Below are 21,869 nucleotides of genomic sequence, written 5' to 3' on the forward strand. Positions count from 1 at the left end.
AATGGAACCTGCAGTACGAAGGTGAGAGTCCCATCCATTGCTGCGGCTGCTCTTCTCTTTGGCCTTGGCTGCTATGGCAGTGTGGACCTCGGATGTGGCCTTTGGGCTGAAAAAGTTTCCTCACACTTGATGTAAAGATGCAGTTCTGACACCGGCTGCTTTCTTCAGTAGCACACGACTCAATGGCCCTGCAGGAAAGGTGATATAAAAATGTAATAAGAAAACCTTAGAACTAGAAACCAGCCTTACAAGGTGCTTTCCTCGGGTCTCTTTGCAAAGCTTTGCAGTTATTAATCTATTCCAGAGGCCAGAGGTGGGGAAGATCTGGCCCACAGGCCAGTTTTGACCCTCTAGGCCTCCCCATTTGACTTGTAAGGTTGTTTCCCCTGCAGGCCCTGCCCTTGATGTCAAAGTGATGTCAGGCATGGGTCTGGATCAGCTGCACCCCGTGGAAAGCAGGATTGACCTTCCTGCGCACCAGCTGAGGGGCAGGGAGTTCAGTCTTGCTTTGTTCAGGTGCATGAGCAAGTTCCCTGTGGGAACTCAGATGATGTCAGATGACTGAGAGGTGGGGTGGTTCTGCCTATCTGTCAAAGTTGGCTCACAGTGTAGGGGTTGATGAAGATCTGGCCCACTGGGCCAAAAAGGTTCCTCTTCAGTCAGCCATGCTCTTTTTGGGGGGAGGGAAATAAAAGGTAAAGGACCCCTGACAGTTAAGTCCAGTCACGAATGACTCTGGGGTTGCGGTGATCATCTCGCTTTACTGGCCAAGGGAGCCGACGTTTGTCCCCAGACAGTTTTTCCAGGTCATGTGGCCAGCATGACTAAGCCTCTTCTGGCGAACCAGAGCAGCGCATGGAAACGCCAATTATCTTTCCTCCGGAGCTGTATGTATTTATCTACTTGCACTTTGACGTGCTTTTGAACTGCTAGGTTGGCAGGAGCTGGGACAGAGCAACGGAAGCTCACCCCGTCGCGGGGATTCAAACCACCGACCTTCTGATCGGCAAGCCCTATGCCTAGTGGTTTAGACCACAGCGCCACCTGCATCCCTTTGGGGAAATACTGTACTCCATTCCATTTCCCCCACAGCAGTCATTCAACATTCTGTGACCACTAAGAATGCTCAGTCTTTGTTTTTTGGATCATTTTCTAAATATTTTGTTTCTATTTCCAGGAACTGTGGGTTTTGCATGGATGGTGCCCCTTTGACTATATGAGCATTGGCACTGAAATGATGAATTTGTGTGCACGCTCTCTCTCTCTCTCTAATAACATTATTGATACTTCCCACCATCAGAGGGAAGGGGGCTGCCTTCGTCAGTAGCATGTGGCTCTGTTCCCCTCAATGAGTCACACAGATAATCTAGTAAAACAAATTCCTTGATCTGGAAATACATCTCTGCCGTAGAGTTAAAAGCTGAACCCCAGCTTTCTATTTTCAGCCTTTATTTAATTTAGAATAGTTTTGTTGCCACTTTATAATCCTGAGGGTCTCTCAAACTGCAAAAAAATCTCAATAAAAATCACATCCAGGTCTGGTATCAGGGACATTAATGCCAGAGTGTCTCTGTGGTGCCAGGATTAGTCAGCAAGCATTTCCTGCCTTGGTCTTCCTTTTGGCTGCCATGTGGCTTCTGCCTAGTGGGTAGCAGAGCCTCCTTCTAGGCACAGGACTGGTGCTGGACAGCTGGACCTTGCTCAGCTCATGATGGAGGTGCATCTTCCCTTTCTGGCAGTTGCCAGGCAACAGCTCCCTCTGAGGCAAGAGAGTAGGGTTGAGCATCTGGAACAATGTGGGAACCTCTGTTCAAAGGCAGCACTTAGGAAATTCATTACCACGTATGCCATGGCAGCTCCCATTGCCACAACCTCAAGGAAAGTCCAAAATCCAGGGAGCTGTGTTGATCCAGGAGACATGAATTTACATCCCTGATCATCCATGAGGCACAACTGTGGTTCTGTGCATAATTTCCAGGCAGTGAACTGCATTGAACTCAGTAGTGCTTACTTCTGACTGCATAGGTTCAACTTGCAAATCACACTGAACTTTAAGGCAAGACCTGGGAACACCTTCAGCCAACTGATACACAACATGTAGCTTAGAAAAGCAAACAACTCTGCAAAGTGGTGTTATCATTTTAAATTGCGGGCATGAAGTAGGAACCCCAACAAAAGAAAGCCGTCTCCAGCCTCGCCTTGTTTATTCCCCATCCTTCTCCGACTTCCTTTATGTAATTTGCAAGAAACTTGAAATCTTCTTTACCACCTCATTCCATTGTCAAAGCAATGAAGGTTCATTAGCTACCCCCTGGTAAACAGATTTGGCAGATTTGATCTTGTTTCAAAAGCATGCAAAACTTGTTTGACCAGGGACTTGTTGTTGTTGGCATCCGCCTGCCTTAAGAGACAATGGAGTACACCTCGGGTGTGTGTGTGTGTGTGTGTGTGGGTGTGTGAAGTAATACCACTGGAGAATCACAGCACCTGCTGTGGCTGCAGAGACCAGTAACTTGTAACTGCTACTTCCTGCATTGTTTTTGCTGTGTTAGCAGCACCAAAGGAACCTCCCTGTGGCGCACGCTTGGGCAGAGTGTATGGGGGTCCTGGGCAGCCCAGACAACAAGACCCCCTCTCCCAGCCTCACTGATGTGGTCCAAAGGAAAGCAGAGCAATACATTTGGCACCAGCTTGGCTGCAAGAGTTTCCGGAAGGAGGCATACAAGAGACTACTGTGGAACAAAAGGAGTATGTGAGTAGCACACCACATGAGTGCAGTTCTCTCATGTTTTAAAAAACTATTGTCTGTCACTGGCCTAGAATTAAATATATTTCTGCTAAAATGCAAAAGTAGCTCCCATTATCTTTATCCTGATTTCTCAGCACTCAGCAAAACCCTCACGAAGCATCTCTCTGAAGGGTCAATTCATTCTGTTGCTTGTGGCAGCAGTCTCATGCCCAGAGTTTACCCTGTGTTAAGTGCTCATGCTGCTCTTTCTCACTGAATTCAGACGGAGTTCAGCCTAGGAGATGGCCAGGTTGCAAGCAATGCCTCCCTCTGCTCTTCTGACCCAGGTAGTAGCTGGTGATGATGTGTATGAAACATTTCTGTCAAGGTTGTAGTGTTCTGCACACCAGCAGTGCAAGCTGCCGAGTATCAATTACTGATGGGAGTACAACAGTATGGAACTGGGCAGGTGCCAACTCATGGCTCCTTCGCACAACACTGCAGCTTGGCATGATGTGGCTTCTGGCAAGGGTGCTAAAGAGAAGTTTTAATCCGCTCCCCCCCCCCCCCCCCGTGTTAATGAGATTCAAGCAGGATGTTCAAATGGGATGAGGGGAGGTAAAGGGGATTTAAAAGAAGTTCACGAGCCCCACCCTTGACTCACCACCATTTCCCCTCTTCTAAAAGCAACCAAAGAAGCCGTCACAAAAGACAAGGGGGACAGCTCCCCTCTGCCCCCCCCCCCATATATCAAACACTGGTTTTCAGCTACTGCAAGTCTTAGATACTTAGAACACATAATCTAAGACACAAAGCACAGGTTTTAATATAGTGGAAGATTTTCACATTCTTTATTAGAATAACTCAGGTGAATATAAACTGTTAACCATCAGGGCTGTGTGATATTGAGGAAAACCTGAGAATATGTTAGTCTTGTTAGAATTCACCTTTAAGGAAGCTTCATTTACTATAAACTAAACTAAGCTACTTTCTGCTCCTTGTGGTTTCAAAATTCTGTTCTGAGGTTCTAAACAACTTCAGCCTTTGAACATTGTTGTTGTAATACTACTACTACTACTACTACTACTACTAGTATACTGCCCTTCAACCACAGATCACAGGACAGTTCACAACATAAAAATACACAAGAATACATCACAAAGCAAAACAAAGAATAACAACAAGCCAATAAACCCTTTCCTTAATTTACACCATCATAATAACTTATGTACATTTCCCTCCCTAAATGACCTACAGATATTGAAAGATAATATGTAGGATTTGCGGCTGAGTTGGATTTTGAAACCAGGTTTCACAAGGCCAAGGCCACAGCATTATTTGCTGTGGCACACAGTATTCAAGCTCTGATGTTCCAGAAAATGTAGGTCATGTTTTGTTTGTGGCTTTTATCTTGCTATCTGAATGTGTTCCTTGTGTTCCTGTTACCTTTAAATCTTGTTCACTGGGTTTTTTCTTCTGGTGTACCGCAGTGCCCACTGTGTGCTCTTCCAATTTACTCTATGTATCTGGTGAAAGTTAGGTTAGGCTTAGTAAATTTGTATTTATATGTTAATAATTTGCACTTTGTGAAATCGGCTCTTGACTATGGATTTGAAAGTGCACGTCACAATAAACTGCTTGATTTTTCAGATGCCGCAGGACTTTTTCACTGTGACAGAGACTTGAACCTTGGAGGCTTGTTCCTCAACAGCCTTCTAACGAAAAGGATATCCTCCCAAATGTTGTTTCAGACCCCCAGTCACTGCAGTACAATTGCATACATTGAAAATGTGCAACCAGCCACGAGTTGAGCAGTCTGCATGAATGCAGGACATTTCCTTTTTTCCAGGCTTCATTGGAGAACCCCACTGGAGGCTGGATGGGGTTGGGGCTGGTGAGGCAGTCATGGGCTCTCCCATCCATTTTTTCCCACCTGCTTTTATCATTTGTCTCAACTCCCAGCCCCCACCCTACCAACCTGCTTGGCGAAGAAGTGTGTGAATGGCAGCACCAGATGGAAGAGAGGCAGGAAAAGCCCCATTCTCAGATTTAAAGGGGGAAACTCTGGGTTGCAAACTGACAACTGTGATGAAACTGACCAGAGGCTTCCAATAGGGTAAGCACCATGTGTTTTCCTGTACAAACACCATTGTGCACAACTAGATGCCCTCGTCTGCCCCAGCTGCAACAAAATATGCCTCTCTTGCATTGGTCTCAACAGCCACAGCAGGAGCTGTAACTTTCTTTTTTTGCCGTAATATTTTTTATTAATTTCCATCAAGAAAAATACATATCGCACCACATTACAACTTTAACAAATTTTCTCGTTTTTGGACTTCCTTCAGCCTCTCTGACAATCATCCGTATTAGACTTTTTAATTACACATTTCCTAAATTTTCTATTGCCTTTTAACATACCCTTCCACACCTGTTTTTCTTTCTTACAATATTTCTTAGGTTTTTACAGAGCTTCTTTAAATGCCACTGTTATTTCATTATCACTTATACATTCCCAATACTCCACTAGCTTTCCCCAGTCCTCGATGAACTTTTGATCTCGTAGATATCTGATCTTCCCTGTCAGTTTATCAAGTTCTGCATAGTCCATCAGCTTCATTCTCCACTCCTCCAATGTTGGTACTTGTTCCTGTTTCCATTTCTGAGCCAGTAATATTCTTGCCGCTGTTACTGCATATTGGAAAAGTTTACAACAGGAGCTGTAACTTTCAACGGGTTGACTTTGCCCCCCAATGGCACACTCTTCCTAAGACAGACAGATGCCATCAAGAAAACCAAGATCAGCTGGCTCTGATGTATATTATGTTATAGAAAAAATAGGGGGGTTTGGCTTTTGCTGCCCAACTCCCCAAGGGACTGAGTCCCTTAAGTCCGTGGTCAGAGATGAATGGATGGAGGCAAGATCCATAGAAAGCAAAGCAGATCTTTATTTTTCTGTTGCAACAAAGTTCCCTCTCCTCCTTGCAAGGAGGTGGGAGACCCAAAACAATGGTGCGTAAGCCCCTACAAAGACTTTTGAAATTGCCCACCCTGTAACCCAAGACCACCCCCAAAACATCATCCCTACATCACAGAAAGAGGCGGTCTCCAGCAGAAATTGGAGTGTGTTGCTTCTCTCCTGTCTGCCAGGATACCAGATAATGCCTTACTTGATTGCATTTTCTGTGTAGCCTGGCCATTCTTTTGAGATGGTAAATACTTTAGTTACTGAACCTCTTACACATATTGATAGTTTGCTCAGCTTAACAGATACTTGCCAGACTGTTTTTGCAGGGAGGTGTAAGCCCCTACAGTCCAAAAACAATTGGAAAGCTTTGCCCATTTCCTTCCCCCTTGCAGAGAAATACTTGAGGTCAATTTGGGAGAGTCAAACTGGCTTCAGGATTGCTCTCCTGTACTATTTCAGAGATGTGGTTTATATATGTTTGCCTTGTACATTTATGAACATTGATTCTGTATTTGAGACCTTAGAATTCTTATAACAATTGTCATCAATGTGCATGGTACTTTACAGTCTAATATTTATTTAGCTGTGATTCCTGCATTGCAGGGGTGGACTCGATGACACTTTGTGTCCCTTCCAAGTGCAGAGTTCTATGAATCACAGAAATGTCAAGAGTTGGAAAGAACCATGAGGGTCATCTAGTCCTGCCCCCTGCAGTGTAGGAATATTTTGTCCAATGTGGGGCTCAAACCCCAAACCCTGAGATTGAGAGTCTCACGCTCTACCAACTGGGCTATGATTTGTATTATAACATAAACAGGAAAGCAAGAGGACGTCTTCTTTTTCCTATTTTTTATATATGTTGTGGTGTTGGTTATATCTTTTTGGTATATGCTGTCTTTTTTGTTTTTGTTTTTCTTCTTTGTGTTTTGTTTGGTCTATAAGTGCTATAATTGTGGAAAATGTATTAATTTTTTTTGGGGGGGGGGGCAAGCAAGAGGACGTGAGTGGAGGCAGAGCAAACATGTTGTTTCAGTTGCACGCGCTTAGGCTTAGGTCTAGTGTGCGCTGCTGCTTAGCAATTTACTCAGAAGTAAATCCCACTGTGCCCAATGGGAGGCTTCCTCCTTAGCGATGGGTAACTCCGGACTGCAGCCTCATCCATCCGTCAGGCCATTTGGTTCCAGATGAATTTTGAACCGGCCCCCTCTCGTGGGGAATCGTCGTAAAACACGCGCCACGGCTCTTCTCAGTTACAGGCAACTCGCACCTTACACTTGCACGACCACAGGTTTATGCGGGTAACGGGGAAATAAAGAGAGAGTTGGCGGGGGGACGGGGACCTGTCCGTGGAAAGAGCTCTGCCTTGCTCCCGGAGCCCTCGCCAGTCCTTCCCGGGACCTGGAAGGCTCCAAAAGCTCTTTCCGCGGTGTGTTTTCCTGCTGTTCGCGGAAAAAGCTGCCCGGGCCGGAGCTTCAGGCCTCCGCTTCCCTTGCTTCCCCGAGCCCCGGAGTGTTGCCCCGCGGAGCCCTGTCACTGCAGCGCTGCGCCTGGAAGGGGCCCCGGCGCGTGGGAAGCCTCGGCGGGAAAGAAGTCTCCGCCCAGGCCAGGAAGGGAAGGCCGGCCGAGGGGCGGAGAGCAGGAAGAGCCGCACCGGGGCGCGCGGAGGAAGACAGCGCCGCGCCCGAGAGGACGTTTCCTGGCTGGCGCGCGCCTCCGGCCCGGCTCCGCTTGGGGGCGACGGGGCCGAGGGAGCGTCCTTCCCCGCCCGGGGCTTCGGGAGCTGCGCGCCGCCTCGCCCGCCTTTGGTCCGCGCGGAGGCGGCTGCAGCGCGCGGCCGGGCCGGGCTCCTCCTCCTTCCGCCTCGCCAGCTGCGCGCCTCGGCTCCCGCCAGTAGCAGGTCCGCGGAGGCGAGCGAGTGCCCTGGGTGGGTCGGGGCCCCGGAGGGGGGCCCCCTGCGCCCTCCTTTCCTTTGTGCAGATGGAAACCGGGGAGGCTCCGGAGCGGGAGGAGCCCCGGGCGGGGGGTGGGCTCTGCAGGGCCGGCGCCATCCTTAGCGCACCGGGCAGCTGCCCAGGGCGCAGACCTCTCGAGGGGCGCAGTCTTATGCAGAATGACCTTCCTTGTATCTTACAAAGTTCTGATAACATTTTACGTTTGTATTTTATATTTTGAAGGATGTTATAATTTGTACAAGACATGGTTGTTTTTTTGACAAATCGAGGTGAGCAACCAAAAAAATTGGGTGGAAGTGGGGACGCGGGTGGCGCTGTGGGTAAAAGCCTCCGCGCCTAGGGCTTGCCGATCGAAAGGTCGGCGGTTCGAATCCCCGTGGCGGGGTGCGCTCCCGTTGCTCGGTCCCAGCGCCTGCCAACCTAGCAGTTCGAAAGCACCCCCGGGTGCAAGTAGATAAATAGGGTCCGCTTACTAGCGGGAAGGTAAACGGCGTTTCCGTGTGCGGCTCTGGCTCGCCAGATGCAGCTTGTCACGCTGGCCACGTGACCCGGAAGTGTCTGCGGACAGCGCTGGCCCCCGGCCTCTTGAGTGAGATGGGCGCACAACCCTAGAGTCTGTCAAGACTGGCCCGTACGGGCAGGGGTACCTTTACCTTTACCTTACTTCGCCTTGCCTAGGGTGCAAACTAGATTGGCACCAGCTGGGCTGAATTTTGCAGACTCTGGGTGCTGCTGCGTAGGCCCCAGCGCTCTGGAAGTCTGGTGCCCCGGCACTGTAATGCCAGAGGGACTTTCCTACCGTGGTTCAGGGGCTGGGCATGGTGTGCCTTTCTTGCGCTCATCCTTCCTTCCACTCCACTGCCTTCACTGACCAGAGAACCCATTTTTGGAGATACCTTAAGAAATGTTGCTGGATGCAACTCCCTTGATCTCTTAAAGGTAAAGGGACCCCTGACCATTAGGTCCAGTCGCGGCCGACTCTGGGGTTGCGGCGGTCATCTCACTTTACTGGCTGAGGGAGCCGGCGTACAGCTTCCGGGTCATGTGGCCAGCATGACTAAACCACTTCTGGTGAACCAGAGCAGCGCACGGAAATGCCGTTTACCTTCCTGGCGGAGCGGTACCTATTTATCTACTTGCACTTTGACATGCTTTCAAACTGCTAGATTGGCAGGAGCAGGGACCGAGCAACAGGAGCTCACCCTGTTGCGGGAATTCGAACCACCGACCTTCTGATTGGCAAGTCCTAGGATCTGGACTCGCTCTGGACACAGTGCCACCCGCGTCCCCCCTGATCTCTTACTGTTGCTCAAACCGGCTGGGGCTTTTGGGAGTCCCAGCAGTACCACAGGTTCCTCCATCCCTGTCTTTAAACAGTCCTGGCATTACTGAATTGTGGGTTTCCCATTGGGGCATCTGGTCAGTCAAGGTGAGAGCAGGATGCTGGGTTGGAAAGGCCATTGACATGATCCGGCAGAGCTCTTCTTCCGTTCTGATTCATGTTAGTTGATTCTGCGTGTGCATACTTCCTCTAGAGTAGAAAAGATAGCTGGAGGAGGAGAGTGGCTGCCAATATATATATGCATATATGTGTGTGCTTATATATGTGTGCTTATATATGTGCATATATGCACATGCTCCCTCCCTTGCCTTCCAGAGCCATATTCTCTCGCAGGGGCTCCCCCACTTACACAGAGAGAAAGGCACATCACCCTCCCCCCCACACGAAGATGTATCATCAGGATGGGGAGGGAGGGCAGGTTTAACGCCCCCCCCCATCCCACGCACACTGCTATTTGCTTTTCTTAACTCATTTTTACTGGATGGGGAAGTGAAGGCTTAAGACTCCCCCACCCCAGCAATCCTGAGGAACATCACCCATGAATCCTGCCTCTGCCGAACTGTGGGTGAGGTTTTCCCTGCTCTTCTGACGTTTGAGGAGGAAGAGGAGGAGTGTGTGGCTGTGGCAGAGGTGCCATGGGGCAGATCCAGCCTGTAGCCTAGTGGTTCTTCCTCACTGGCCTGTACAGATACTTTCACAATGTCCTGCTGGGAACTCCTCTGATTTGTTTGCAGTGGGAGGAATATCAGTGTCACACTCTTCCAGTTTGGCTTGCATGGAAGATTCATCTTCCCTCCTCCTCCCATGTGCTGTTCTGGGGGTTCTCCAACACCCACCCACTCCCACCCACACCGCTGATTCAGTGGAAGTAGGCCAGAGCTGCATCCCTTCTCTTAGTGTGTGCGTATAAAGTGTTGCCTTACCATATGTTAGGAACAAGCATATTCTTGTAATGCGGCATCAAAGGAGTAGCGTTTCCATTTAATCCTGTCCTCCTTGCGCTACAACTTGCTCTGAGCATGGGCGCTAGTATTAGGTGCTGTCCTGCTCCTCTTGACAGGAGTTATAAATAGTTGCCCCCAGCTGTTTTATATAATGTTTTGCTTTTAGGCAGAGATGGACTTCCCTCCATAAAAAGGTAAAGGACCCCTGACAGTTAAGTCCAGTCACGAAAGACTCTGGGGTTGCGGCGCTCATCTCACTTTATTGGCCAAGGGAGCTGACGTTTGTCCGCAGACAGTTTTTCTGGGTCATGTGGCCAGCATGTCTAAGCCACTTCTGGCAAAATCAAACGCTGTTTACCTTCCCGCCGGAGCGGTACCTATTTATCTACTTGCACTTTGACGTGCTTTTGAACTACTAGATTGGCAGGAGCTGGGACCGAGCAACGGGTGCTCACCCCGTCGCGGGGATTTGAACCGCCGACCTTCCAACTGGCAAGCCCAAGGCTCAGTGGTTTATATCACCGCGCCACCTGCGCCCCTTCCCTCCATATCTCCTTAATTCAGTGCAGCCTGAGCATGCAACTCTTGCTAGACTGCCATGGCCTTAGGGAGTGGGGCAGGTGGTAGCAGCTGTCAGTCAAAGGAATGGGACTCAAAGAGCATCCTCCTCCTGGGAGCAAGGGGCTGTGCCTAGGACGTTTCCTAAGGGGTGTTTCCTAAGGCGGTTTTGGGTTCTTTTTGCTTCTGCAGACTCTTTAGAACACACCAACATTCATGGATTCTGCTGGGTTGTCAGAGGCCGGTCAGGTATCTGCCGATGCCAGGACACACTTCAAAGTCTGCAGGTTCATCATGGAGGCAGGTGAGAGGGGTGCTGGGCTCTGCATTTTGGTGCAGCTGAGGAACGCTTGGTCAGTAGTGCCCCAATCCCTGTGAGAAAGGAGGGTTATGTTGGAAGGGGAAAGGTGATTTGAGGAGACACAGGACCAGGTGTGGCAATCTTTGTGGCTCGGAGGGTAGAGGGTCCTGCCTGGTTGGGTTGGAGGCAAGCCCAGAACTGCGAAACGGAGGAGTTGGTGGGCGTCATTGTAAGTCAATGAGAAACAGGAAAACAATTCAAGCAGTATGCTCTTTTACAATTAATGCTGTTTTCAGTTAACTGTAATAAATTGTTAAGCTCAATGACATTTTGTTTTTAAAAATAAATTGCATAGTGTCAGTACTTTTGCACTCACAGGAATACTGAAAGGTGGTGGAGGCAGGCTGGGGGTAAAAACATTGTCTGAATAATTTGTCATATCTCCAAAAGGAAAAGGCTGGTTGCTTCATTTTAGAACGGAAGCTAAAACGTCAAGGAAAATCAAGAAATATTGTTTAGGAGGAAATCTGCCTTGATTGAGGGAAGGGGGAGCCCATAGGAATATTGAGGGTGGAAGCGACATTTAGGTGCCTACAGGCAGAAAATCTGAAAGCCCCTTCCTCCCAATGGTTAAAATGGGATGTAATCCACTGGAAAAAAAAATTCTAAGTCTGCATCACTGAAAGGAGTTGGATCTGCGCATGGTTTTGCACAGCTCCCATTCATTTTAGAGAGGTTTGCGCAGGAGAACTTCCCAGTGGATTTTCCCTCACCACAACCTTGTTAGTTTGCCCTCTCCCTCTTCTGCACCCTGCTTTGTGGCCAAGCCACCTGTGAGTCAAGGGGCCCTGCAGTCTGCTTCCCCCCTCAGTCCCCAGTCCTTGCCTTGCTGATTCTCTTTTCCATTGACAGGTGTGAAGCTGGGCTTGCGCTCTGTCCCCATTGCCACAGCATGCACCATTTACCACCGGTTCTTTATGGAGGTGCCTCTGGAACCTTATGATCCCTACTTGGTAGCTATGGCTGCCCTTTACCTGGCGGGGAAGGTAGAAGAGCAGCACCTGCGGACAAGGGACATCATCAATGTCAGCCACAGGTAATAGGGACCGAGTGTGAGAGCTGGACTTAGCTGTATTAGGAGTATATATCTACATGGATGCAGAATAAGGCAAGCAGTTCAAATTTTTCTATTCCCTCCCCAACAGCCATTCCTTAGCCACTGAGTACGCTTTGTTCTCACTGGCCCTTTCTAATTTACTTTTTTTGTACTTCTGCAGACCTTGGGGTTTCCCCAAGCCTGCTGATTCCGCCTTCTTGGTGTTGTACCTACATAAGGAGGCATACTTGGAGAACTGAGTTTGCCCTTCGGATGTACGGAATGAGGGATTATACAGTTGTGCCCCTCCTCACTCATCTTGCCATTGTACCCTCAGCTTTCCACAGTGGGTGGGTGTGCTTGCAAGAGCAAGGAATAACAAAACCACCCCTCTTTTAATTTGGTTAAAGACATACACATCCCCACTTGCTTTTCTGAACTGCTTAAATCCAGTTATCCTCTTGACTGGCTTATGTCAAAGTTTATTCACCAGTGGCAGTGCAGACATTTGCCCTGTATAGTAAAATTTGTAGGCCAACCCTAATGTGAACAGCCCATGTGGCATAAACAGAAAAGGACCCCTTGCTGCAACCATCAGCCAGACTAAAGAGAAAACTGACTTAAAAAGTGAAATAAATGCTTTATCAATTAGGCTTTCTCCTTGTTGATTAAAAGTGCCCCCCACCAATTAATCAACTAACAGCTGTAGTTGATAAATCTACTAATTAAGGGGAACAAAGGCTGTAGCCCCATTCAGAATTCTAGGCAAGGGATTTGGCTTTCCACAAGATTTCCATAGAAGATTGTTCAGGCTTGGAAGCAAGGCCTCCCTCTGTAAGACATTTGCACGCAGCTTTTTTTGGGTGTTCAGAGAAAGAGAAAAATCAGTTTAATTTGTCACCTGCAAGAAGGAACCCCATAAACCCCCAGACTTTTTCCTCTTCTCCCCCACAGGTACTTGCACCCACGAAGTGACCCCCTGGAACTGGACATGCATTTCTGGGAGCTGAGAGACAGCATTGTCCAGTGTGAGCTGCTCATGCTGCGGGTGCTGTGTTTCCGTGTCTCCTTCCAGCACCCCCATAAGGTGCGGGCTGCTCAGTGTGGGGGCTCAGGGCGCAAACGGGGTGCCTGACTTGCTTGGGAGGCAAAGGGCTACACCTTCACCACTCTCCTCCCAGCTGGAGGAACTGTTCCTTGCACCCATAGCCTCTGGGTTCTGCTTCCACCTTCCAGATGGGAACAGACTGCAGAGGGTTAGACTAGGAGGAACAGCTCAGAAGTCACAGTTCTGGCCAGAGAAGGGAAGTGAAGGCAGACCTAGTAGCGGGGAGGAAAGATGGTACCCAGCAACACTCGTTCCCCAAGTGGTGGGGGAATGAACCCAGGCAGGCTGGGAGCCAGCACTCCTGACTTTGCAGCCCTTCTCCGTGGTTGAGAGCAGGTGCAGTAGGATTGGACCCTGGGGCAGCAGGATGTAGGAATGCAAAAGCCAGTGTGGTGCCATGAATAAAGTACTGGGCTTGCGGGAGAGACCTGAGTTCAAATCCCTCACAAGTCATGAAGGTCACTGGGCAAATAGCTTGCCAGTTTCATCTGTTTTCCAGGGTTATTGTGAGAATAAAAGCAACACCTATTTTGCTTTGAAGAGTTGTGTAGAGATTTTTCCACTACCAAGTGGCCAGGTGGTCTTCAGTGGGGCTGGGGAAGCTGTGGCTTCCACCGTTCTCAATCATTAATTGGGCTCAGGTTGTGCCTGATGGGAGTCCAGCAACACTGAGGGCCACAGCGGTTCCCTTTCCCTGGTGTTCAGGAGTCATCCAGTTTTTTTCCTAAACCAAGGTGACCTCCATGCTGGAGAGCCACACACATGTGAGGACAAAGTGGGGAAAAGTTGTGAGATTGTGTTGTTAGCCCCAAGGGACTGAATCATGGGACCAGAAGCCAGTGGGGCTGAAGCAAGGGACATGGCCTTTGAAGAGCATCTACCATGGATTTGCCACAAGCCCTGAACCCTTTTTGAAAGGAAGAGCTTTTGTGAGAGATGCTGCTCACAAGCGGAGCCCCTGGGCTTTCAGCCATCGCTGACACTTGCTGTTCTCTTTCTGCAGTACCTTCTCCACTACTTGTTGTCCCTGAAGCACTGGATGAACCGGCACAGCTGGGATCGGACCCCAGTGGCCGTGGCAGCCTGGGCCTTGCTGCGGGACAGCTACCACGGGCCTCTGTGCCTGCAACACCCCCCTCAGCATATTGCTGCATCCGTCCTTTACCTGGCCCTGCAGTGTTACGGGGTGGAGGTGCCTGCTGATGCTGAAGCAGAGAGGCCTTGGTGGCAGGTAAGGGCGCGGGAGTGAGAGGTGGGTGGGCCGCTGGCGGGGCAAGCAGTCAGGTATCCCCCTTCAGCTTGACCTGGATCTGGACCTGGACTCTTGTCTTGGAGCTGGCCCACGCAGTATCCTCCTTCCTTCTTAATGGTCCGTTTTTATCCTGAATCAGAAGTATATAGTGCCACCCATTGGCTACTGCGCCTCTGCAGTCACATGGACTCCATGCTCCACACCAGCCACTTCCCTGCCTGTTGTACAGTCATACCTCAAGTTGCGTTCCACTCTTGTTATGGACTTTCAGCTTACGAACGTGGCAAACCCAGAAGTGTTTACTTCTTGGTTCGCCGCATGCGCAGAAGCGATCTGCGCACTTCGTGCACATGTAGAAGCGTTCGATTGTGCCGCGCACATGCACTGAAGAAGCGCTCTAGTTGCGGACTTTTCAGGGTGTGAACGGCACCCTGAAATGGATTAACTCTGCAACTAGAGGTACCACTGTACAGGGATGTGCTAGGCCTGGGAACCAGCACAGGGGGAGGTTGCAAGCCTGCCCCTGCTGCTCATCAGATCCTCCTTCAAGCTTTGGTGTGCTCTTAAGGGACAACTCAGGATTCAGAGGCCAAATGATGCAGGATGCAGGTGATCTGCAGTTCTCCCAGTTTTTTATGGGAAAAAGTAAAAAGGCAGATCAGCCACAGGACCATTGCACTGGATCAGGACTGGGGCACTAGGGAGCTGCTGCTGCTGCTGCTGCTGCTTTGTATAAAAGCCCTTTCCCATACCTTGTCTGCTTGCTTCAAGTGTGCCCCCCCCAACCAGCTGCCCTTTAAATTGTAAGCCTGAGGGCAGGACAATCCCTTGTTTGTTTTAAATAAATTGACCACATATAAAATAATAAATTGACCCATGGAACAAAACATTCAAGTTCCATATGGGGCAAACAGTAGCTGTGTATCAGTTTCAACTGGGGAAAAGTTTGTGTGTGTGTGTGTGTGTGTGTGTGTGTGTGTGTGTGTGTGTAGGGGAGTTAATTCCGCCTCCCATTCCGCCGGGTGCAGCCTATGAATTTGTCATTTAAAAACCCCATGGGAGGTCCCAAGCACAGATCTCTGCAAATTCATCTAGTTGCATCCAGAGACTGGAGCACATCCTTGCTTCTCTTTGGTGAGAGGAATGGTCACCAGTGCTCCCCCCCCCCCCCATAAAGGTTCCAGTACTCACTATGAAGTTACAACACACACACAGAAATGGGAGTGGGGAGAGGGAAATGGAGGACTTTCCCAATATCTGCAGCCATTTTACAGATTCTCTCCCCCCCCCCCAATATTTAATTCTTAAGCGAACATGTGATACGTGTAGCCAATCGGAAGCACACCTATTTCCTACTCAGCTACTAGATAATCTTCATACTCCGGAGCTGTGACAAATTCCAAATATATTGGAGCGCTGCAAAATGCATGCAGCAAAGGAAGCCTAAGGCTTTCCCATAAGGTGGGTAGGTAGCAATTGAGCAAAGGCGGAGGGTGGCGGCAGAGGAGGAAAGTCTCCCGCATGAAGCAACAGAGTTTCAAGGCGCTGGGGAGGCAAAGAGGTTGGAGATGGGCTTCACCAGCTTCAATGCTCGTCAGGAAGTGGGAGCAGCTAGGTCTTGGAAGAGGGAGACAGGGGCGCCCACTTTGGTGCTGCCAAAACCAAAGCTGCTGCCGCTTCTGCTGCCACTGGAGCAGACTGGGACGACACAGCAGCCTGCTGGGAGTGGCGGCTTTGGACCTGGCAGGTTGGCCTCTCCAGGAGGCCCATTGTATTTTGGCAGCGGCGGCAGCTGCTGTTAGGCGACTCCTCATCTTGCCCTTTGTCATCCTTCTCGGACTCATTCCTCTTCCACACAGAACATTCTGCTTAGGCCCAACCGCCCCTGGTGCACGGGAAGGAGCTGCCCAGAAAAAAGGGAGCGAGGCAGAGCACAACCACCACAGCAGCCCGGAGAGCGTGCACACACTGCCGCCCGCTCCTCAACTCACTCCCTGCAGCTGCATCAACACCACCACAGCCCGGGAGTTGTCACAGTGCCCCCTTCCCCTTTCTGCCATGGGGGAGGTGGGGAAGTAGCTGCTTTCTGTGGCTATGAAACACTTCCCTTCGTCACTATAGATGGTGGCAAGATCAGCCACCAGGGTGCAGACTATAGAAATCTTGTTATTAAATATACCCAAGAAAAAAGCACACCAAGAACTCAGGCCAGTGTAAGTTTCAATAGTGGGAGTGGTCCCTACTCGCAAATCAATAGTCAATAGTAACAAAAACTAATTCATTCAAGAGTATATATTCTGACAAGGATTACAAACTCAAATAGAGATTACAAACTCTAACAGAGATTGCAAACTCAAACTCATAAAAATATGTATAACACAATAATTCATTACAGAATTAGAGATAAGAGTTTATGAGTAGATATAAGTTCATGTTAGTCCAGATTCGTCGTGGAAGTCTTAGTTTCAATCATTGAGCAGAAGTCAGAAGTCAGTTATGGATTAGAAACCAGGACAGGGCCCTGTTTCGATGTATTCACCTTCATCAGCTAATTTTTAAAGGGTCATGTAAGTTTGAAGACTTTTGGATAAATATATCCTGTTATTTTCTACGTTTCACAAGGATAACAAGTGTGGGTAATCTCTGTTTGTAATCTCTGTTAGAGTTTGTAATCCTGGTCAGAATACATACTTTTGAATGAATTAGTTTTTGTTACTATTGACTATTTGCGAGTATGGACTACTCCCACTATTGAAACTTACATTGGCCTGAGTTCTTGGTGTGCTTTTTTCTTGAACTATAGAAATCTGCCATCTTGAGCCTGCAGAAGCATTGTGGGGAGTGAGGGAGAGGAAGGGTTATTATGGGATTATTTCTGCTGGGAGTGGCGGTATTATTGAAGGAAAAAACATTAAAAGTGGTTCTGGTATTAGACTAGTGCAATGTAGTGGAAGATTTTATTGTGGGGGAGGGAGGAGAGGTTCAGGTATGGTGTACTGGCAGAAAAAAGCACTGTCCCAACTCCTCCTTAGAACATCTTGCAGAGTGTAGTAGTGTGTTGAAGTCACAAATTCTGTATCTCGGTTTTCTTTGCGGGTGTGGGCAGCATTAGTTGTGGCAAATCGTCACCCTAACAGGAGCAGGACCTGCTGTTTTCTCTGCTTAGGATGAGGATTTGCTGTAGCACTGGTGTAGCTGTGAGCATGAGAAGGGTACTCTCAACCTCACTTTTCAAAGATATGGTTTGCCACCTCTCAGACTTTTGGAGGAACTCCTACAGAGCCTCTGAGATAGGAGATGTTGGATCAAGACCTGGTGTTTTAACTTGAGTGATGTCATTAAGTCACTCCTCTTGGAGGTAGAACTCCTGTCCAGGTACGGGAGTTTTTGTGAACTCAAGGGGATAGGCGAGAGAGGCAGGGTCCTGCGTGGTTAACAATTAAGGCTGGAGACAGAAAATAGCTTAAAAATAAATAAGCAGCTGAAGGTGACCTGAGAGAAGCTTCACTTCCATAGTGCATATGCACATTGCTTTTGTCTTCCTGTTCCCTCTAGTGAAACAGGTATCCAAAGCCTGTTGCAGAGTTGAAAATAGGCAGCGTAAACGTACCACAAGCAGCAATCTACCTTTCCAATCACTGTAAACTGGAAAACCACCACCACCACCTGTTTCCACCTTAGTGACTTCCCTTCTCTGCAGAACCTTTTCCTTCCTACCTGGTTCCTTATGAGGAACAGTTGAAGGAGCTGGGTATGTTTAGCCCGAAAAAGAGGAGACTGAGAGGTATAATAAAGGTAAAGGGACCCCTGACCATTAGGTCCAGTCGTGGCCGACTCTGGGGTTGTGGCGCTCATCTCGCTTTATTGGCCGAGGGAGCCGGCGTACAGCTTCCGGGTCATGTGGCCAGCAGGACTAAGCCGCTTCTGGCAAACCAGAGCAGCACACGGAAACGCCGTTTACCTTCCCGCTGGAGCGGTACCTATTTATCTACTTGCACTTTGATGTGCTTTCGAACTGCTAGGTTGGCAGGAGCTGGGACTGAGCAACGGGAGCTCAACCCGTCGTTGTGGGGATTCGAACCGCCGACCTTCTGTTCGGCAAGCCAGAGAGGCTCAGTGGTTTAACCCACAGTGCCACCCACATCTCTGAGAGGTATAATAGCCACCTTCAAATATCTCAAGGGCTGTTGGGTGGAAGAGGGAACAAGCTTATTTTCTCCTGCTCTAAGGTAGGAGAATGGATTTGAGTTACAAGAAAGGAGATTCCTAGTAAGCATCTGGAAGACCTTTCTGACAGCAAGAGCTGTTTGACAGCAGAGCGGTCTCGCTCGCTTGGGAGGTGGTGACCTCTAATTCCTTGCAGGTTTTTAAGCAGAGGTTAGATGGCCATCTGTCATGGATGCTTTAGCTGAGATTCCTGCATTGCAGGGCATTGGACTAAGTGATTCTTGGGGTCCCTTCCAACACCACAATTCTATTCTGGTTTTCTCTCCTTCTAGGTGTTCAGCGAAGATCTCTCCAAGAATGTCATTGACCAGATTGTCTTGGACTTGATCCAGATTTATACTCTGGATACAGAAATTTCTTAAGTATATCGGGCCGTAAGGAGTAAGCTTCAGCGTCCCAAGTCGACTGGTCACTTTAAGTGGGGTTGAGGTGATAGTGTTGCCGCCTCAAAACACACCAAATTTGTATCCTGTTTTTTTTGAGCGACCCAGTAGAACAGAACGGGCTGGATTGGTGTTTGTGCCTGGATAGACTGTGTTCTGTGGTGTCCCTGAATCCCTCTCCAGCCTGGAATTAGTCCTCTACTCCCAACTTGGTGCCAGCTCAGAGTCCATGGGGAAAGAAGAACATGGGGAAGGAACCTGTTGTCTCCCTACTACAGGTGAAACATGTTGCCAGGATATTTCCCCCACCTGTTTCTGGAATTGTTCCCCAAAGCTACTACAGATGTTTCACCTACTACAGGTGAAACATGTTGCCAGGATATTTCCCCCACCTGTTTCTGGAATTGTTCCCCAAAGCTTCAACGTACCAGTCATAGATCTTGGATGAAGTACTGTGACTCCATGACATCTGACAAAGACTCCACTGCTGTGAATGCCTTAATTCCAGAGTAAGAAAATTTCATGGATGAACTATGGCTGCCAATGAATAGAAAAAAATGTCACTACTCATTTCAAGCCTCATCATGCCCCCTGCAGTTCTTTCCTCCCAGTGTTAGAAACTCAGACATATGAGCCAATTGGCACCTTGAATCCAGGTTGCGGTTGCCCCAACAGAATGCCTCTTCACCAGGGGGTTGGACTAGATGACCCGAGTTCCATCTGACAAATTGAAATGTTGGCACTGATTGAACAGTCAGAAGTTCAATCCTTGAGTTCTCCCCTTTGCTCTTTCAAAACTCTAGAACTCGAGTTTCGTCCAGTTACACGGCAGTATCTTCAGGACATGCCAAAGTCTGTATGCTGATAGCACAAAATAATTAACGTGAGATTTATTGCCATGGAATGTGATGGCTCTTAAAAAGGATTAGGCAGATTCATAAAGCCTTGGACTTTTCACTGCCTTGGTAGCTACTGGATGCCTTACTGGGAGCAATTCATAAATAAAATTAATAATAAGAAGTAATGTGTCCACAGACAGTATACCTTCTGAGTGCCGTTTCATTCTTATACCTCTGCCTGTTCCACTTGGGGTGGGAGTCAATTCTCCATGCTTCATAATGGCCAGATAACAATTGTTAGCCGGTCCTAATGTGGCAGAGAAAACTCAGGGAGGCTGCCTGCCTTTGGCAGCGAGACCAGTGTGGGCCAACTTTCAAGGACATGCTGCAAGTCATGTCGAAATGGTGAGCCACTGCTGCTGCCATGTCCACTACAGTCACCCCCCCCATTTGTGGTTTGGGGTGGTTTTGCCCCCACCCTGCTGTGAATGAGCGGAGGCAGATGCCAGGAGAGCCCTTTCTAGGGCATAGCTCTTGCGCCAGAGCCCCCTGCTGCCTGTGCCACTGAGGGCTGCCAGCTCACCACTTGCTAACTAGATCTCTTCCAGATTGACCTCTCATTGCAGTACATTTGCAGCTCAGCTCCTGCATGTCTGCCATATTTCTACTTTAGTATACAGTGGTGCCTCGCAAGACGAAAAGAATCCGTTCCGCGAGTCTCTTCGTCTTGCGGTTTTTTCGTCTTGCGAAGCAAGCCCATTAGCGGCTTAGCGGGTTTAGCGGATCAGCTGATAAGCGGCTTAGCGGATCAGCTGTTAAGCGGCTTAGCGGATCAGCTGATAAGCGGCTTAGCGGATCAGCTGTTAAGCGGCTTAGCGGATCAGCTGTTAAGCGGCTTAGCGGATCAGCTGATAAGCGGCTTAGCGGATCAGCTGTTAAGCGGCTTAGCGGATCAGCTGATAAGCGGCTTAGCGGCTTGGGAAAAAGGGGGGGGGGGGAGGAAAAAAACCCTGCAGGAATTTGCAAGACATTTTCGTCTTGCAAAGCAAGCCCATAGGAAATTCGTTTTGCGAAGCACCTCCCTTTCGTCTAGCGGGTTTTACGCCTTGCGAGGCATTCGTCTTGCGGGGCACCACTGTATTTCTACTTTATATTTCTACTTTAGTGACACACATCCTGAACTTGTAGGAATGACTCTTCAGTCTTCAGTGGCCCATGGAAGCAAAAATGGCATTTCTTCATCTCCAGGGTGAATGCCCTTTATACTTCGTATTAGAAGTCAGAATGGAAAACCAGTTCAGTTTTCAAATGGAAGTGAATGTAAGGACTGAGGATGTGTGTGCTTCTAGTCCCCCCCCCCTCCACCTGTGGTGTGTCTTCCAAACCTGGCAATACCCTTAGCCAGCATACTCTAAGAGCATAATCTACAGCGTAATCTACAGAGAGTATTGTCAGGCATCAAGTGGAGAGGATGCTGGAAGTGGAGTTGTAACAAAGGAAGCATCTGCTACTGGTTAGAACAAGTTGGACTAGCCACACGGGGTTGCAGAGAGACGTGCTCCAGCTCTTGGTTCTAGCAAGCCAGCCACCCCTCTCCCCACCACTATCAGTCAGCATCTTGTGTCCCACATTGCATACTTAGTTTTCATTGTTTTGGGACCCCCTTCTGCTTTTAGGGTTTTTTCCTACAGTTTTTTGGGACAGTGGATGGAGCTTACTATTAGTGTATAGTCCTTAGGATGGAGGAGAGTGGGGAAAAAGGTTTACCAAACTTACGCAAACTCTAGGTCCCTTATGGATGGTCCCCAGTGTGGTCCACTTGACACTGATGGTGGTAGCAGCCAAAGAAAGGAAATAAACTCTACATATTACTTATTACAGCCCATTGCATTTTGAGAAAAAGTCCTTTATCAAAGGCACTGTAAATGTACAAATAACAAGAAGGATAACTGGTACAAAATGCAATAGATTATCATAAATGTCTTTTAAAATTTATCCGATACCCAAGTTCAGTGGTTTATATACAGTGGTGCCCCGCAAGACGAATGCCTCGCAAGACGAAAAACTCGCTAGACGAAAGGGTTTTTCGTTTTTTGAGGTGCTTCGCAAGACGAATTTCCCTATGGGCTTGCTTCGCAAGACGAAAACGTCTTGCGAGTTTGTTTCCTTTTTCT

At 48.7% G+C, this 21,869-nt stretch overlaps 1 protein-coding gene and 1 long non-coding RNA gene across 3 annotated transcripts; both read left to right on the plus strand.

The window, feature by feature from the left end:
• The first annotated feature begins 1,316 nt into the window (after positions 1–1,316).
• LOC114588130 (uncharacterized) lies at positions 1,317–6,518 on the plus strand. The gene is made up of 2 exons (XR_003704388.2): positions 1,317–2,752; positions 4,379–6,518. It is a non-coding gene; the product is annotated as an uncharacterized LOC114588130 (long non-coding RNA).
• An 823-nt stretch (positions 6,519–7,341) lies between these two features.
• Positions 7,342–18,883, plus strand: CCNQ (cyclin Q). 2 transcript variants are annotated; one of them, XM_028712219.2, is made up of 6 exons: positions 7,342–7,617; positions 10,682–10,793; positions 11,703–11,886; positions 12,841–12,973; positions 13,998–14,225; positions 18,746–18,883. In XM_028712219.2, the coding sequence occupies exons 2-6, from the start codon at positions 10,706–10,708 to the stop codon at positions 18,833–18,835; spliced, it is 723 nt and encodes a 240-aa protein (XP_028568052.1). In that variant the 5' UTR covers positions 7,342–7,617; positions 10,682–10,705; the 3' UTR covers positions 18,836–18,883. The 2 variants fall into 2 exon arrangements, with proteins under 2 accessions (XP_028568052.1, XP_028568051.1); XM_028712218.2 differs by having other exon boundaries at positions 7,343–7,590.
• Positions 18,884–21,869: the final 2,986 nt, after the last annotated feature.

This window comes from Podarcis muralis, chromosome 17 (assembly GCF_964188315.1).
Source record: "Podarcis muralis chromosome 17, rPodMur119.hap1.1, whole genome shotgun sequence".
In the NCBI taxonomy this organism is placed as follows: domain Eukaryota; kingdom Metazoa; phylum Chordata; class Lepidosauria; order Squamata; family Lacertidae; genus Podarcis; species Podarcis muralis.